A 17,387-nucleotide genomic window follows, 5' to 3' on the forward strand; every position below is an offset into this window, starting at 1 on the left:
TTTAAATGATGTTCTATCTAGGATATTTAGCATGACAGCAGGCTGGTGTATTGTACCTTCCATGTGCTATAATCAGCTCCATCGCCTCATCTACCCTGGCTCGCAGAGAGTCCTCGCTGGCCAGCAGCAGTAGTAGCTGTGCCGGAGACAATTCCAGCAGCATACCAGTAATTTTGCTTGCAAAGGCCTGAAGATAAATAGCCATAATCAGATTTATACATCTTAAAACACCACATTAAAACTACAAAAAGAAAAAAAAGAGAACAAAGCACTTTTTTTTAGCTGAATGGTCCTTACCGGCTGCATGGCTTGTACCCTTGGATACAGCCTCTCACCAAGGGCCTGTCTATGAGCAGGCAATGGGTCGGGGTCATCACTGGGATTCCCTTCAGAAGCTGGCCTGAACGGCCTGGTATCTATGGACAGCTGTCTTCTGAAATCCCTAAAATAAATAACTGTTAGGCTGTGTGCCCACGATGCGTTTAAGCGTTTCCGCAGTGGCAAAAACGCATGATAGAAGGCCTGCCATGTTCCCTAATGATAATCCGCATGTGCTGTGCACATGCTGCAGAAATTTCCGCTGCGGATTATGATTGCGAAAAAAATGCAGCACTACCAATTATTTTGCAGAAGCGCTGCGTTTTCACCGCCATTGACTTGCATTGGAACGCATGGATTCCGCATCACTGCATCTGTACATGTGGAATCCAAACGTTTCAATGTGCGGATGGTACCCGGGTCTGGAGAAGAGGAGACTCTCCTCTGGACCCAGATACCATTGAACCTGTAAAAAAAAAAAAAAGAATAAAATAAAAAATAAATATTATGCTTACCTTCTGATGGCCCCCGGTCTCCTTGTCTTCACTTGCCGGCAGATCGCGGTGGACTGAAGGACCTGCGCTGACGTCATAGTCATGTGACGGCAGGTCCTTTAGTGTAGTGCACCGCGAGGTGCTGGAAAGCCAGGACGGAGCGAAGCAAGACTCTGGGGGTCATCAGAAGGTAAGTAGATTTATTTTTTTTTATTTTTTACCATTCTTTACAGTCACACAGTGTGACCCAGTTGTCAAGCACTTTCCAAGGGATGCTAAAATCGCTTGGAAAGCGCTTGTCAACACGCATGCGGAAATGCATGTGAAGAACACTTCACATCCACATGTCCCTGGCAGGAAAACGCATGTACAATCCGCATGCGTTTTTTCTGCCTAGGAGATGCAGAAACGCTCAGGAAAAAATCCTGAGCATTTCTGCATTGTGGGCACATAGCCTTACTCAAAAGGAAAAAAAAAACAGCAATACAAGTGAACAAAAATAAAAGCAATACGTACCTGTCTCTATCCCGACGAGAACCGGCTCGTATACCGCTGCTCCTCCTCATGTCTCTTTCCCTTTCTCGATCTCTCTCCCCTCGATTTCTTAGTCTCTGCATTAAACCTTAATAAAAAAAAAATATATACATTAACTTAAAAAAATGGCTATTGATTCAGTGATCAATCACTTGACAAAGTGCAATTATCAGTTTTGAGAAAAACAAAAAGCAAGAGCAGATGAAAGGCCAAGACTTCCAGATAGAAGTCGTTAAATCAGGTGATTTTCATCAGTTTTATACGGTGGACGCAGGTTTTACTTTCATTTTACAAAAGTGAGTGCAAATCTGGTGAGATTATCTTCTGATATATACTAACTATGAGGGGGGAGGAGGACTGATTCTATACAGCATCCGAATAGACAAGCGGAGCCTTGTACTCTGATCTGACACACACACACACACACACTTTCAGCCATAAAATACAATGGATCAATTTACCATTTTTCCTTAAATTGTCCAAAAGTCAGACAAAACATGGTGAATTCATTCACCAATGAATCCTAAATATCACGGAATCAGCAAAAAATAAAAATTCTCTCATTAGAAGCCCAAACTTCAACAATATTCTGCATGTAGTAATCAGATGTCTCCATGTATCATGCACACCAGATAAATGAAAGATGGTTTCTAAAGGGTTAACACTCAGGAAGAACTGCCTATAAAGAGTTAATTTTCTAGAGGAGGACATCGCAGCCTGTAAAGGGTTGATTAGATTCTCTGTGCATACAGACAGCTACAACAAATGGAAGGTTGTCAGGATTTACCTTCATTGTTGCAGCTTCTAACCATCTTTTCCCCTTTCTGATCCATAAAACAACAAGAACCTCTTAATTAGCTTTTTATATAACATCATGTGAAAGATATGCTGCACTCTTAGCTCCACAATGGCATCTCCCCTCCCACAGTGCTGAGAAGCATGAAGTCTCACATGGCTGTCAAAAGAATGACACAGCACAGAGCCCGACTTTCCTTTCTTTAAAGGACCAGAACTTAAAAACAAACATTCACATTTTTGTGATTCTGTTTTTCCTAGTCATTTCAGACAAGTCTGATATTTTGGCCTTTCACTTCTTGAAGTTTTCAAGGCAGCAAAAGTTCCTCTTAACAGGGGTTTCTCACGAGGAAGTGAATACAGTAAATGTATATTTGGAGGGGGGGGGGGGGGGACACAACCTAAATGGGGTTGGGGGATACCAATTTGTGTATCTGACAAAATGGCCAGTCACTAACCCGGCCTAGGCTGTACAAGTTTGAAAGAGTAGAGCTTCTTGAGATAGAAGTCTGAGCTGCTGTATGTTACAGCAAGACCTTGTTCAGAGTTATAGTTCAGAACATAGAGGCAAACTGTCCACCTGTGCGGCTGAAGAATGGCTTTGGAGCAGAATCAGTCCCCATCCCCCGGTGGCAGCTGACCATACATTCCTCCCCACCCACACAGATTTCAATTGGCCACTCAGCTGTTGACCAGCAGCTCTAAGCTCGTTCAAAATCCACACTTCTATGCAATTTGACCACCAGGTGGCATCATTTTAGGGTCTATACCATAAATACAGTAAGTAATGAATATGGCAACGTGTTTAGGGTTAGGATTGTAAAATGTACTTACTGGTATGTGTTCCTTTATTGGCGTTCTGGATACAATCTAGACTGGGCAGCTTTTCATTAGACAGAAATGCTTGTGCAATAGCGGTATAGAAACTTCTGGCTACTCCGCTGCCTTCTCCAGGCTCATCCTTGAAGGTGACCTTAACTCTGTGGACAGCCATTGGCGTTGTGGCACATCTTCTGCCAAAATGATTGTTTAACTGCCTCATGGTTTGCTGAATAAGGAGATCTCGATCTCTATCAACCTGCAGCCCAAATACAATAATCAATTTATCATACATAAACCTCATACATCCCCACATTCTAAATCATTCATACCTCCAATGTTAGGTCTCTAGACTGCTGATTTCTGAGCTTTTCCATTTCTCTTCTGAATTTAGATTCTTTTACTTCAAAGCCTCCTAATTCGGTCAGAATCTGAAAAAAAACAAAAAACAGATGTTTAACAGACAGATCTCACTAACACAGACAACAAAGCAAAGGGGGGACGCAACTTACAGAACCGGGCTCTGCGCCGACATCTTCCATAAACACTCGTCCAAACAGTTCCAGAGATAATCTCCATCTCCCCAGCAGCATGTCATGAGATATCACCATACCCATAAAACTGCACTGTGGCCTAAAAAAGGATCAGGCAAAAGAGAAGAAAAGCAAGTGAATAAAAGCGAGGTACATGAAAAAAAAAAAACACACAAGACTAATTTTCCAATATACAACTATTACCCAGCTAAAGTATTACAACTATTACTCAGCTAAAACGCAGAATGTAAGTTTTGAAACTTAACCACTTAATTGCATAGTAAGTCTTGCCATGGCGAGTCAGGATTACCTGAATGATGTTAAAGGAGGACCCTCGCTCTCAGTAAGTCCAATTTCTGCCAATAGGCTGCTCTTTAATTGGGCTGCAAGATCGTGAGCAGAAGGTCCCGGTTTTGAACTTTCCACTTCCTCTGCGGGTACGTTTTCTTCCATCGCGTCCTTCTGCCGGCTTTGCATGCTCATGACGTTTTTCAGGTTAGCAGCGTAGGACATTTTAGTTGGCAGAACCTGCAGAAAGACAGAATCCATGAAGGTCTAGATACACGGACAATTCACTAAAGCAAATCATGTAATGTAAAAGCAGCAACTACAGAGGGTAGTAGAGTGTAAAATAATGCACAGATGTTGCTAGCGGTGGGGATCTTTATGCATATTCACTACTAACTTTGGAGATTACATTTTCCTCTCCATACTGTGAGATGATCATGATATATGAAGGATCATACATTACACGGTGCAGAATGATGGGCCCGAGTGCAGCCCTGGCTGTGGCCTTCTCTCACCTCCAGGCAGTTTCTGTCTACTGTAACTTCTATCAGGCATTTTCCACTATTGGCTGAAGATGAATATAGACCTTGACTCGGGCGGCCAAACAAGTCTTCTTTCCGAGCATTCGGCTACAAATGGAAACGGTTATTAGTCCCAGGATAGTCATGATTCTGTATTCATTTTAATTTCACAATGGATTAAGTTATGATGTATGTACATGACGCATTAAAGTGCAGCATGAACTATAGAAGAGAGGAGGAAATCTTCACCTGCAGTGCCAAACAGATGTGATACAGTTACTATGTGGTTTATTCTTGTATTTCCTGCATCAGACACTGGATCAGCTCGGTTTACTTTATTCAGGTGCAAAAGGCTGAATATCAGCTACTATGAAGAAACCTTACTTGTTTTAAGATTTGAGAAGGCCATTTCTTACCTGTAGGAGATGTGGCTGGTCAGCTAGAGGAATTGCTTCTGCAAGAGGAACCTCAAAAGGATTTGGTGGAATGCAACCAAGGAACGTCATGGAATCTGAGCGGCGGAAAAATGGATGGTTCTGGCCCATCTCTGCGGGCAAAGTGTCATCGTCCTTGTCATTCAATGTAGAACCTGAATCATAAACTCAATTAGGGGCAATCAAAAGGAAGAAAATGCAACAGGTAATAAACCCATCCCGTCAGCAATCTCTCCTCATTCCCACTATGGTCATCGATATTCAGCTTCTAAAAAAAAATATAAAAAAAAAACAAACAACCTTGGAACCTCTCAGAAAATAAAGCCGAATGAACAGTTATAGATCTATCTATCTATCTATCTATCTATCTATCTATCTATCTATCTATCTATCTATCTATCTATCTATCTATCTATCTATCTATCTATCTATCTATCTATCTATCTATCTATCTATCTATCTATCTATCTATCTATCTATCTATCTACCCTCATTGACCAGGCATTATTATTTTTAGGGAAAAAAAAAAAGTGATGTGCAATAATTTATGATTTTTTTTAATGTATGCAATGCATTTTTTGTGTGTTTGGTAGAGGGGTATAGCCTGTGTGGAGGTGGTACTTAAATATTCTAGTTTTTTTTTTATTTTTCATAGCTTTTTACAAATGTCCCCCAAAAGGTCATTAAGATCTCTGGGGGAGCTCTCCCCCCCACCCCTTATTAATTTTCTACTGTATCCACGGGATAAAAGAAGACAGACGTGACAATAAACCGCTTCTGTCACCTCCCAAGGGTCCCCGGCTGTGACAGGTAGAGATTTAACTAGCTCCTGTACGGCATGTTATTGGCTAAATGCAGTGACCCTGAACACATCCAGTAAGTCGCAAATATCTTATGCCCAATCCTGGGTGCATCAATATGTAATGTCCAAATAAGTGTTACAAATGTTGAGATCTTCCAGGGCTTATGGTCATTAATAGCAGGTCTGATGCGACTTAGTAAAATTGTTGTCCACCAGCCGACTGCCCGAAAAGTCTTACGATTCATTTATACTAACTCTGGTTGGTGTCATCGTCATTTTCATGCTCAGAGTCTTCATTATCGAGACCAAGTTCCAACAGTTCTCTTGTCCTAGAAAGAAAAAAAAATGTAGTTATTATCCATGCACCATTGCCTCTTCCCATGAATCTTGCGGTGACAAGCTGTAGTCACCAAGTGGAAATCACACGCGTACCTCTTTCGCTCCAGTTGTGGGGTGTCCAATGTTGTCTGCTGGTTCATTGCTTTAATCCAGTAAATAAGGGCTTGAAAAACATATGCCACATGTTTCAAGGAACAGACGTCCAGAACGGGGAGAACATCCGAGTGTTCGTCATTGTGGGAGCGCATCAACGAAAGAGCGTAATTTAGAAAGTCTCCACGTGCAGACATCCCCTGGCGAGCGCTCAGTAGAGTGGCTCTTCTAGAAATACAGAACAGAGCATTGAGCCACCAAGATGAGGCCAGTCTAACAAGTATTGAAGGGGCAGCTCCATCTTAGATGTGAAACTACATCTCAATCCTGTTAAATGCCATAAATCTGTCTCCAGAATGGTGGTCTGCTGACCAGAAGGGGAGGAAAAGTCGAGCTACAATTTTGGCCAAAAAGGAAGTCACTTGAAATCTATAAAAACTTTGGAACCGAAATCTACATTACCTTCTACCCTCTAGTGTCCGTAAACTAGCTTCTTCACGTGCAGTCATCCTCTCCCTACGGGTGGGATTCTGGGATGCATGGAGAGGGTGGTTTGGGTGACCAGGATCTCCGGCAGAGGACAACGCAGACCCGTAACGGAGCTGCGCTTCAGTAGAGTCCATAATGCTCACCATCCAGTTCCAGGTGGGAATAAGCTTTTCTTCCACATAGTTCTGAAAATAAAATGTACCAAAGGCAATAGTCACAAAAACAAAGCATTAAATGATTACACCGGCTCCACTCACTTCCTCATGTGGAGGTGGTGAAGAGACCTCTACAGATCTTTGCTGGCTGAATAGTACAGAGGAGCGATGTCTGCCACTCTCCGGCAGGTATCTGTAGACACATCGCCATCACTGCTCACCTCCTGATGAGGTAAACCGTGGAGAAGGTTTATCCTTTATAATTGATGGTACACAAGAATAATTACCTGCAAGTTAACAGCATCTTGGTAAGTCAGCTTCACGGCGGCAGGGATCTGGGAATACACCAGGTGGTTATACTTGGGGATTAAGCCCATTAAGTCCGATATTTGCCGAATTACTATGCTGTATGCCCGGGCTAGGCTGCTTGCTGATGTCAAGTAGCTGCTGGAGTTGCTCGCTTCAAGGGCGGCGGCGGCAGCTGCGCTGGAGCTCATATTCCCGCTTCTCCGCAAGCTGGATGGTTCGATGTAAATGAGCGCCCCTGAGCTGGCTGCAGAATAAAAGGAGACTTATGAGCAATGCAAAGATACTAAAGGAACCTGGGTTAGGAAAGTTAATTTTCTAATCAGATAATGGATCGGCATGGCGTTGAGGCGTGCGATTTGACTTCCACTTGCCTGCTGGGGTGGAGGTACTAGATGGAGTAGTATTGGGGGCTCTCTGATTTTGTGTGTTCCTCACAGCCCACTGCATGGAACGAGGAGCCTGGGCGGCACCATTCGCGTGGGTGCTGTTCGTCGACCTCTCCAATGGCTCATCAATCATGAAAGTCTCCTGATCAAGGTCATCGCTCTGACTACTACTGCTGTCTGAATCGCTGGAGTCATTGGACTGGGAGTCATCTTCAGAGAAGAAAGCTGGTACGCTGCTTGCACCTGCATGGAATCCATGTAAAAAATTTACCACATTGCTTTAGATATACAGAGAAAGCGTGAAGTGCTGACATACCCGCTTCTGAACCGGCAGTTGCCGCCGTCACCACACTTCGGCGCCCGCTGGCATTGTCCTGGTTACTGTGATTACTCTCACTGTCACTTTCGGTCTCTGCAGCAGCCAGGAGATCCAGCTCCATATCACTCCCTAAGGAACAAGTCGCAGTTTACTTTCAGAGTACTCAAGGGTCATTTAGGTTTTGACAGCATTTACACATCATAAATTACCATCCTCATCGTGTTCATCGTGCTGGCCTTCAGCCTCTGCATTCTCCTCTCCATGCTCCTCCTGCTCATCGTGGTGGTCTTCCTCACCTGCCACTCCCTCTACTACCTCCACCTGAAAAGGAAACCACAAGGCGGACCATGACAGAAGGCAGCAGTGACCTGCTAGTTTAAAGGGATTATCTAGTGGCCTTCACATCGGCATCGGGGCGATGCAGCCACAACCTGTGCACACTGTGCAGGTGCCGTGCACGCATCCTGTCCATTAGGATAGGACACGTGCATAATACCTGGCATCGTCAGCGTTCACTTGCGATGTGGAAGGGAACGACACAAGATTCTGAAAACCCTTATTCCAAAGCAGCTTTTTTTCCTCCATTTTGCCTGGATCCAGGTCTTGGAGTGAGTAAAAGTGATAGTGTAGGTGTGCGTGCATTTGTATGCAAGTGCACATACTCACAGTCTGTCCTAACGTGTTCCTTATTGTCTACATCCTACAAAAGCTGCTCCATCACATTACCTCTTCTACATCTGCGGACACGATGTCGTCCTGCTCCTCATCTCGGCTTCTCACAGGTTGTGACTGACTGATCCTTCTCTGCTGGGGATTTCTAATGATATATGAAGACTGGGACTGGTTGGAACTAAAAAAATAAATCGAAAAAGAAGAAAGTACTTACGTGAGGAACAGAAAAATACAAGCATTCATAAAAATCACACGGCGTATATCTGATAAAAATCAGCAAAGCATCTACTCTTTCTAGTTTCTAGCACATTGATCTTTTAACCGGGGCCATGCAAATCTTTATCTTTGCCAATATGGGCTAAATATATATATTTTTCTCTTTGCAAACATTCCTGGGGTGTTTTTTTTTTTTTTTTTTTTTTGTTACATGTCTATCCAACATGCTTTCCCTCTTTTTTTTTTTCTCTCAATATACGATAAAGTGGTGAACATGCAAAAAATAAAAGAACAAACTTTGGTGGCAGTAAAACCGCTGATGTTAAAAATGCCACCAAAACACCATTATTTAATAATTTTAGTGTGCAAGGTTTTTTTTTCTCTCACTTCAAGAGTTTAAAGTAACATGTGACAGCAGCATTTTGGTCCCAAAATGCCCCAAAGTGTAGCTTGTTTTTTTGCAAAATGTTGTGCGAGAAAGCAGCCCGAGTCTAACTTATGCACATGTACATGCTTCAAATACAGAATGGTCTGCATCCTAAGGGTTCCCATTCACACTGCAATTGGTAGCATCAACCGGGAACCAGGTGGCAATGATTTGAGATTGCATCTCAGAAACCACAGCAAGCCATAAAGTTTGGTTATTAGCCATGTGGAGCACAACTTCGCAGTGTGAACAGGGAAGCCTAAAAGGAAAGCCAATACTAGACTAGCAGGAACAATGGAGAGAATCTGCTGAATCCTCACTTGCTGGACTGATCAGATGACGGTCTTGGAGGAAGAGGTTCCACTGAGAAAAGCTCCTCGCTCCCTTGCATGGCATCAATGCTTGTGCTGGCCAGTGTGAACGGGGCGGTTGGACGTGCGATTCCCATTCTCACGGGGACAATGAGGGACTCGGCAACGTTACACAGCTCCTCCACTGCGTATGGAAGCAATGCCTGGAAAACTCTTTTACATTTCCCAATAGGTTGTGGAATAAAATTGCTGGGGGGGAAAAAAAAAAGTTAAAGCATGGCCATCTCCAATGCCTAATTCTAGCTAGTAAATCAAATAGTGTCTAAACAGTTTTACTACGATATCAGCCTCGTACATTGCCAAAACTACCAAATATTAAAAGGGGCATTCTAATCTTTAAAATGCATAATTATTAATTACCCATTTAGAAATGTATTATAGTTATTCTGATTTCTTATGTCACTTACGCCATGTGCAGGGCATTGCAGGAGCTTAGGTATCCATGGTTACGATCACTAACAACTAGCTGTCACTATACGGGTGCTCATAACCATAACTACCCAAGCTACTGCAATGCCCTACATATGTGGAAGGACATAGTTAATCAGAAGAACTATACTACATTTCTAATTAGAGGTATTTGCCAATATTACCCCTACTACATATTGGGGATAGGATCTTGGAGATGGGAATACCCCTTTAACTCCTCATTCAGCTAGATTAATGGAACTGTAGGCAGGACTCGACAGCAGTCAATAAGCAGTGTACGGAAGGAGCTGCTGTGTTCTGCCTCATACATCGCTTAGGTCCACCCATATAGTCGGTGAGGGTGACCTACAGATCGTTCAGTCCTGGACAACGCATTCAACAACTCTTGCTGTTTAGGAGGCATATTAGACCCTTTGAGGATCAGTAAATAAGTTAGAAAGGCAGAAAGTTCTTCAATTAAAAAGCCTGTCTTAGGGCACCAGTGAAATTAACCCCCTTGTACCCACTTTCAGCAGAAAGAATACACAATCATAGCCGACGACTTACTTTTTCTTTTTGGAAGAAGCCATTTCGACACTAAGAATAACGAAGACACGTGCGACAGAACGCAAAAATCGCATTGTGACAGCGACGGCCTCCTCCCTACGCCCAGGATTGTACTTGTTCTGAAGTTCTTTCACAAGAGTACCAAGCAAGGTGTCCAAAAGCTAAGACAGACCCAAAACACTAGTTAGTTTCTGGAGACATCGAATGTCAGAGTGGAAAAAACACACAACAGTCACAAAAATGCTAAAATCTATAACAAATGTATCACCCCACAGCATTACCAGCTAAGCAAAATGAAACATCGCTTCATGCTAGCAATTTCTGCAAGAAGAGACACTTACCAGGATGTCCGCCGTGCACTTGACAATAAGACAGTGGGTGAAACAGTCCAGGCGGATGGTACCGCTCTGCTGGTTTAGATACACTTGCTCCTCCGGGAGAAGGTGACCGATTCGGCTGCTTGCACTAAGACTTGAGAAGAGAAATTGTATATTAGTTTGGACATCTTAATAGTGAATGATTATGGGGCCCCCAACTGGACCATGAACAGCCACTTCTGGGGGATTCATGTGAATGGATTCATTGGCCACCTGCAGCAATCATCCGCTAGAAGAGGACGTTTAATTGGGTTAACCAGTTTAATATTTTTTTTATATTAAAGTGGAAAATAATAACTCACGGGTCTTTGTTTTCTTGGGATCCGAACATGATCATGGATTTAAGTGCATTCCAGTCTTGTAAGACACGTTCAAGGGCAAGTTGTGCAAATCTTGGGGGCTCCAAATCATGGTCTGGCATGTCAGAATCTGCCAGAAACATTAACCACAGGAATATATAATTTCCATATTTAAATTATAATTAACTGCATAAATAGATGTGACACAGGAAGATTTAAATATTATCCATGCATTCGAATAACAAAGTGCAGTAATTAAGAACACACCTTCAGGATTGGCAGCTTTGCGATTTCTGTCCTCGCGTATACGGGGTGGTCTGTACTGGCAGTGCTCCACTGTTTGCCTGGCAACTGTCTGCACCAGGAACAGTAGTAGGTGCTCCCCTCTGAAAATAAGGGAAATAACCTGAATGTTTGTTGAATTATTGCAATAAAACCGGTTATGCAGAAAAAGGGTCAAAGGGGGGGTGGACCGAAGGCCAAATATATTCATCTAAATCCCTATTTAGTGCCATAATCTAAACTAATTTCTAATATGCTTGTATTAAAAATTCCCTGACTAAATTAACTGCTTTTGTATTTTTCCCCCCCATTTTCTGTGTTATGACGCTTTGTTTGAGAACCCCCAGTGCATGCTGGGATGGTCAAACAAAAAAATCATCAGGGGGCAGAGACAGTGCGCTCTGACAGAGGAGAGTGCACTGTCAGGATATCTAGTGTGCAATGAGCAGCGCTGCACCTGCAAGCAACGTCACTTGCGGGGCGGCGCAGTTCTCTGCACACCGCCAGGTATACTGACACCGCGCTTTCCTCTGTTGTCGGCTTGTTACTACGGATCTAAACCGGCAACACAGAGTGCGCTGTGATTGTGCACATCAGAGACAGAGCAGGGACTAGCCCAGGCCCTGAACGAGCATCAGTGATCGCAGCCTCTTCCCTCCCCTGATGACGCATCGTTGTCTATCCCAGCATGCACTCGGATTCTCAAACTAAGTCATCACACAGCAAGAAGAAAAAAAAAAAAGTTAATGTAGTCAGGGAACGGTAGGGAATTTTTAATGCAAGCATATCAAAAGTTAGTTTAGACTACGACACTAAACAGATTGGATTTAGATAAAAATTTCTTTGGCCTTCACACCAACCCTTTAAGGCAAGTCAGCAGTGGAATAGGAGAGGTCCTGTTCTCAGCATGGATAAGTGTTCCACAGATGTCATTTGAGATCCTTTAGACATGCAATAAATGTCTGAGATGGGAATACCTAGCTGACTAAATAGTAAAGTTGGAGGTCAATAATAGAAAGAAAAAAAAAGAAAAAAAAACAAAGCCCTAGCCCATATAGATAGGACCTAAAAAATGACAACCTTAGCCATTTACCACCATAAAGGTTTGAGAGGATATTGTAAGTAAAGTAGACCCAAGCATAAATATAATAACAGACACGCAACATTCAGGTTATCAGGAAAAGATGATAAAAGTTACCTGCTGTTTGGCATAGTGACTAGATTGGTGATGGTCAGTAGTCTGTACAGCAGGTCAAGACGAGCAGACTTTTGCCCAGCAATTAAGGTTTTACATTTGCACTTTTCCCAGCAATCACAATAGGCTGTTGGTGAAGTTCGCTTTAACCTAAAATTCAAGCAAGCGCAATATTACTTAAGTTTTTAATAAATGATCTAAAAGAAAAAAAATATATATATTATTTTTTTAATCATTGATAAGCGAGTATAGACTGCCAATTAGGGAAAGGAGGACAGGAAACAAACGTACTTGCAGTCGTGTCCTTTGTGGCAGACCCGAGCGCACTCCGTACAACAGCAGAGAGATTCCAATAAGCCGCAGGTTCGGCACTCAAAAATGTCCTGAGAGAAAGAGCAAGTCACAAAATGTCATGACCTGTAGCGCCATTATGGAAATATGGCTCGTGCCAAGGAATCAAATGAGAAAGATCAGAGTATTCAATTCAGCATGTGGTTTATTATGTACTCTGACTGGGTTTATAATAGCTGGCACAGCTCTGCTGACTGCAATGTACTATTATAATATAGTACCTATAAAGTGGGAGGCTCAAGTGGGGGGGTTATCATGATGGGAATTTTTCAAGTCCCTTTTGCTTATGGCTGCATTGACTGTTTGCACTTATTTATCAGAGCGCTGCCCAAAGTTCGATAGATTTGGTGCGTGTTTAGACAGCTTAAAAAAAAAACAAAAAAAAAAAAAACACATTTACCTGGTTGATGTGCTCAGCTCCGGTCCATGTAAAGCTGCATGTATCGTTACAACACAGAACATACAGGGGAGAATCATCGGCGTTGGTTCCAGGTGGGCAAATCATTGCCTTGAAAACATCCTCTTCTTTCTCGTTTGCATTTGCTTCAGCTAAAACGAGCACTTATGACATGAGCACAGAGAACGTCACTAATACAGGCATCCTCTCGCACTCGGCATCCACCCCGCACTCGGCATCCACCCCGCACTCGGCATCCACCCCGCACTCGGCATCCACCCCGCACTCGGCATCCACCCCGCACTCGGCATCCACCCCGCACTCGGCATCCACCCCGCACTCGGCATCCACCCCGCACACTGACCTTTGGCAATTTTCTGTGCAGTTTCCAGAATGGTTATAGCAGCAGGATAAGCTCTTCCGCTGACGGCAGACATGAATGGAGTCATACCTCTAGCATCCCTGAAAAACACAATTCAGAACTCAAACTTGCACAAAATAAAATAAAAGCTCTAAAGTGTTATCACAAATTATACGACAGAATCATCCTGTGTAATAACCATTAATATTCTCAAATACTAATATGAATTTGTATTTGAAGGGCAGGTACTATTCATTTTTGCATATAAAAAGGGTTAATATCTCCAGATTGCCATCAGTCACAGGTGCTCGGCACATTACAAGACAACTCTGGCCCTATAGTTCGATGAGCCATGCACCCATAAGTCCATACATGACCAGACAGTTTTTTTTTATTTTATGAATGCAAACAGATATAGAAAACTATGGGAAATGAAACAAAAGTGAGAATTGGGCAATTTCATTATATAGAGAATAACTATTGTTTGGAGGAACTGAATAGCCATTTAGAAGGCTTCAAGAGGGGTCATCCAGGATTGGAAAAGACGTCTCACAATTCCAGTCTTGGGCACAGAACGTGGCAGACATTGCGCTTCATCCCACCCCAGGTTATACTGGATTTCCGCCTCATTGAGCTACTTCATAAACAAGAACAGTCTGGGATGTTATAATCTGGCCATACACAAGACAAAACATAGGTTGCCCCCAGGGTGGTGAGGAGTGCTGAAGGAGGAGGCATATGGAATATCAATAGGCCCAGTCTTTTGTTCCCAGGGAAGACCAGGGCACACAGGAGTCTGCTAGCAGCGCGCCACCCACTCTTTACAGAAATAGACGTAATAAAGTTTATGGGGTAGATGTTGAGAAGTAAAGTGTTACCCAGCTAAATCACTTAGGATTGTTTTGCCAAATTCTTGTTGTTAAGCTATAGTTGTCCTCCATCCATGAACAGGTAGCCTAGCTATACATATGAGGTCTCTGCACAGCACACAGTGAGCAGCTAGGCTTTATCATGCCTGGGGATCTGACTTTCCTCAGCAACTTATGATTTGATAAATGAGCAGGCTAATCAAGACATCAGCACTTCTATTTTCCCATTCTCATTAGCAATGTCCGCTATCTCGGTCTCCTCTTGCCTCCTTTGTTTGTCATAGCACATTAACAGTGAAAAATCAAATATTCTATTGTTTTGGCAATGCACTGCTAATGTGCTGTGGCAAACAGAGGAGACATACAGATGGCTGGCTCGCACGCCTACAGAGAACGAACGTCAAGAAGTGCCGAGATAAAAAGCATAACAAGGAGCCACAAAAAAGACGGATGGATTCCACAGGTAACACATGCAATGTAGTATTTTTTTTTGTTTTAAAATTTGCAGCCAAATGACAGGTAAAGCAAACAGTGGGCATACTTGGCAGAAAGAAGGTCTCGGAGGTACGGCTGCAAAACGACACTATCACATAGTAATTTCAGGATGAAATGAGCATTCGCTTTGCGATCTTTAGACTCCACCACTGATGGTTCAGAAGAAGGACCTGTAAAGAGAATTAAGCAGTTAATAAAAGCGTGCTAAAGATCAGAACGAAAACATGAAATCCAAGCTAAACTGCGATCGCTTTAGACTGTTTTACAGAATTTGCGGTAAAAGCTTATATCAAAAGTCAAAGCAGTTTCACCTGGAATGGTTGACGTACTAGGCCCTTGACCAGTGCCAGTGGATGTAGTAGTAAGGGATCCTACTGCAGGGGCCAGGATAAAATCTATGTCACCATCTTTCAGAAAGAAGAACAGCATGAGGTTTACCAACACGCAACAAACGTCCTAGAAATAACCTCAATATCTGGAGTCAGAATCTGAACCCAAATATTTTTACTGTAAGCATTGTTTCATTAGGTTAAGTAAATTTGCTTTCCTGCATAAATATAAAAAAAAAAAAAAAGTTTATAACTTTAAAGTAATATTTCGATATGTTGTGGCCCCTAATTTAAGAATAGAGCCATCTTGGGGCAATTTTTTTGGGGGGCTAAATGGGCAGCACAGTGCGATAACAGACTTTCTGTTGGGCTCCTACACCAGTCCAAGCACGCCCATTACATAAGTTGAGCCCTTCTGCTTGAGTTTTGATCAGCCGATTTTTTTTTTTTTTTTTTTTTTTAAAGGACCTGTAAGACCCTCCCGAGGGGCTACAACATATCTATAAGTAATGTAATAGATCTATTTGACACAAGCTGATGCATAGACGTGCAGGCACATGGATAGCACATAGCTTAACTCACCTGGGTCCATAGCCGGTGGGTCGGGCACCCAGCTAGGAGGAGCTATGGGTGGAGAAACAGGATCTTGATGATCAGCTGAAGCTCCAGCTTCGTGTCTGCCCAATCCTGCTGCTCGAAGTGATCTCCTCATCATCTCCCGAAGTCTTAAGCTGAATATACACACATCAATTACATTAGAAAGGATACAAGAAGGTAACACCTAGCTGTGTGCAGGCTCCAATACATAAACATGCTTACAGGACACTGGCGTGCCTAAGCGCAGTGTCTCCGCTGAATAATTTTTTTTTCTATAATTGAAAATATGAAATTGTTTTTAATACAGGTTAACAAAATAAACCTTAATGCCCTTAACCAGTCTTTTATAAAAGGAGATGAAGCAACTTGTTTACCTCCGGCTGCTGGAGGATCCGGCCCGGTTTCCAGGTCCATTACTGGACACCACAGAGATGGCATTGGCAATGGCTTCTACAGCAGAAAGTCTCTCAGCAAATGTATTCCTCTCGGAGCGCTCTGCTTCTGGAACAATGAGAAGAATCATTTGTATTCTTGACATTTAACACTCAAATCAAAACACTATGGGGTGATTTTTTTTTCAAGAGGATAAAGGGGAGAATAAGTAAAATGTCATTTACCCTTACCCTCCTCCTCTTTGGTCTCCTTGTTGCTGGTAGGGAAGCAGACGGAGACGCAAGCGTGCAAGATGTTCCGATTCCCATCGCACCGGTGGCTGAGGAAGGTCTGCAGCATCTGGGCGTTTTGATCGAGGACTACACCCTGTTCCAGGTTCACCAGATACTGTCTGCAGGCGTCAAAATCACAGCGCAGGATGTGCTGCATCAGGGTTTGTTTCTGGAGGGAAACAAGAATATTACACCGACCGCAGCCTCAAGTCATTATATTGCCATCAGCGGCTTTAAAAACAGGGAAACATGGATCCAAATCAGACCAATGTGTCCCCTTTAATGATGGTTTTTAAAGGAGCCAGTTGTGCTCCTTATCTAATAACATGGATTTTACATATCAAACACTACGGGGCCGATTCCTCAAGACCGGCGGTTTCCCCAGTGCTGGGCCATGCGGACAGTCTTCTAGACGCCAGCGCAGCCGCAGAGTCTTCCCACACAACGCTGCGGTATTGCCATCACTCTTACGCGCGGCTCTGCTGATGAGTTTGTCAGGTCGCCTGCTTCCGCTAAGCTCTGCACACTTACTAAAGAGATGTAGGAGCTGCAGCAAAAACTGCAAACCATTTTATGATCGATTTCTGGTGCAAACAGTTTGATGAATCGGCCCCTTGGTGCACTACACGTAGTTGTAACAGACCCATCCGTACCTCAACAGCCATTATAATGATTGCAGCTTTCTTCTTGATGGTAGCGTTTGCAGGTAAGTTAGCCAGCGAGTGAACCCCCATCCCCAAACTGCTAATTGGAGGAAGATCCAACCAGTCGGGGTCTCTGATGCCGCCCATGCAGTCCTTAGCCATGGGATAGATGGTGCCGTTTCCATCTCTAAGAATAATCGGAGATTCCTGCAACGATAAAACAATCATGGGCACATG

General features: G+C 43.1%; 1 protein-coding gene across 10 annotated transcripts in view; it reads right to left on the bottom strand.

The window, feature by feature from the left end:
- UBR5 (ubiquitin protein ligase E3 component n-recognin 5) overlaps positions 1-17,387 on the bottom strand; it is a 76,610-nt gene that overhangs the window by 6,247 nt on the left and 52,976 nt on the right. For 2 of the 10 annotated variants that reach the window (XM_073679692.1, XM_073679690.1), the window contains exons 20-51: positions 17,160-17,357; positions 16,465-16,675; positions 16,216-16,342; positions 15,827-15,975; positions 15,227-15,322; positions 14,962-15,085; positions 13,555-13,652; positions 13,194-13,342; positions 12,734-12,825; positions 12,446-12,592; positions 11,233-11,351; positions 10,969-11,095; positions 10,631-10,760; positions 10,290-10,450; positions 9,264-9,503; positions 8,355-8,478; positions 7,838-7,949; positions 7,626-7,757; positions 7,295-7,552; positions 6,902-7,167; positions 6,433-6,644; positions 5,971-6,198; positions 5,794-5,867; positions 4,719-4,891; positions 4,297-4,410; positions 3,804-4,021; positions 3,473-3,593; positions 3,293-3,391; positions 2,976-3,219; positions 1,329-1,434; positions 298-442; positions 57-187 (exon numbers count right to left, since the gene is read on the bottom strand). In XM_073679692.1, coding sequence (XP_073535793.1) covers positions 57-187; positions 298-442; positions 1,329-1,434; positions 2,976-3,219; positions 3,293-3,391; positions 3,473-3,593; positions 3,804-4,021; positions 4,297-4,410; positions 4,719-4,891; positions 5,794-5,867; positions 5,971-6,198; positions 6,433-6,644; positions 6,902-7,167; positions 7,295-7,552; positions 7,626-7,757; positions 7,838-7,949; positions 8,355-8,478; positions 9,264-9,503; positions 10,290-10,450; positions 10,631-10,760; positions 10,969-11,095; positions 11,233-11,351; positions 12,446-12,592; positions 12,734-12,825; positions 13,194-13,342; positions 13,555-13,652; positions 14,962-15,085; positions 15,227-15,322; positions 15,827-15,975; positions 16,216-16,342; positions 16,465-16,675; positions 17,160-17,357 — 4,925 coding nt within the window. Of the gene's footprint in view, positions 1-56; positions 188-297; positions 443-1,328; positions 1,435-2,975; positions 3,220-3,292; positions 3,392-3,472; positions 3,594-3,803; positions 4,022-4,296; positions 4,411-4,718; positions 4,892-5,793; positions 5,868-5,970; positions 6,199-6,432; positions 6,645-6,901; positions 7,168-7,290; positions 7,553-7,625; positions 7,758-7,837; positions 7,950-8,354; positions 8,479-9,263; positions 9,504-10,289; positions 10,451-10,630; positions 10,761-10,968; positions 11,096-11,232; positions 11,352-12,445; positions 12,593-12,733; positions 12,826-13,193; positions 13,355-13,554; positions 13,653-14,961; positions 15,086-15,226; positions 15,323-15,826; positions 15,976-16,215; positions 16,343-16,458; positions 16,676-17,159; positions 17,358-17,387 lie in introns of all 10 variants that reach the window. The other 8 variants (XM_073679691.1, XM_073679683.1, XM_073679688.1 and 5 more) reach the window with 7 other exon arrangements.

Source organism: Phyllobates terribilis, unplaced genomic scaffold, assembly GCF_046119375.1.
Source record: "Phyllobates terribilis strain yellow unplaced genomic scaffold, ASM4611937v1 Scaffold_4__5_contigs__length_816908805, whole genome shotgun sequence".
Taxonomy (NCBI): Eukaryota; Metazoa; Chordata; class Amphibia; order Anura; family Dendrobatidae; genus Phyllobates; species Phyllobates terribilis.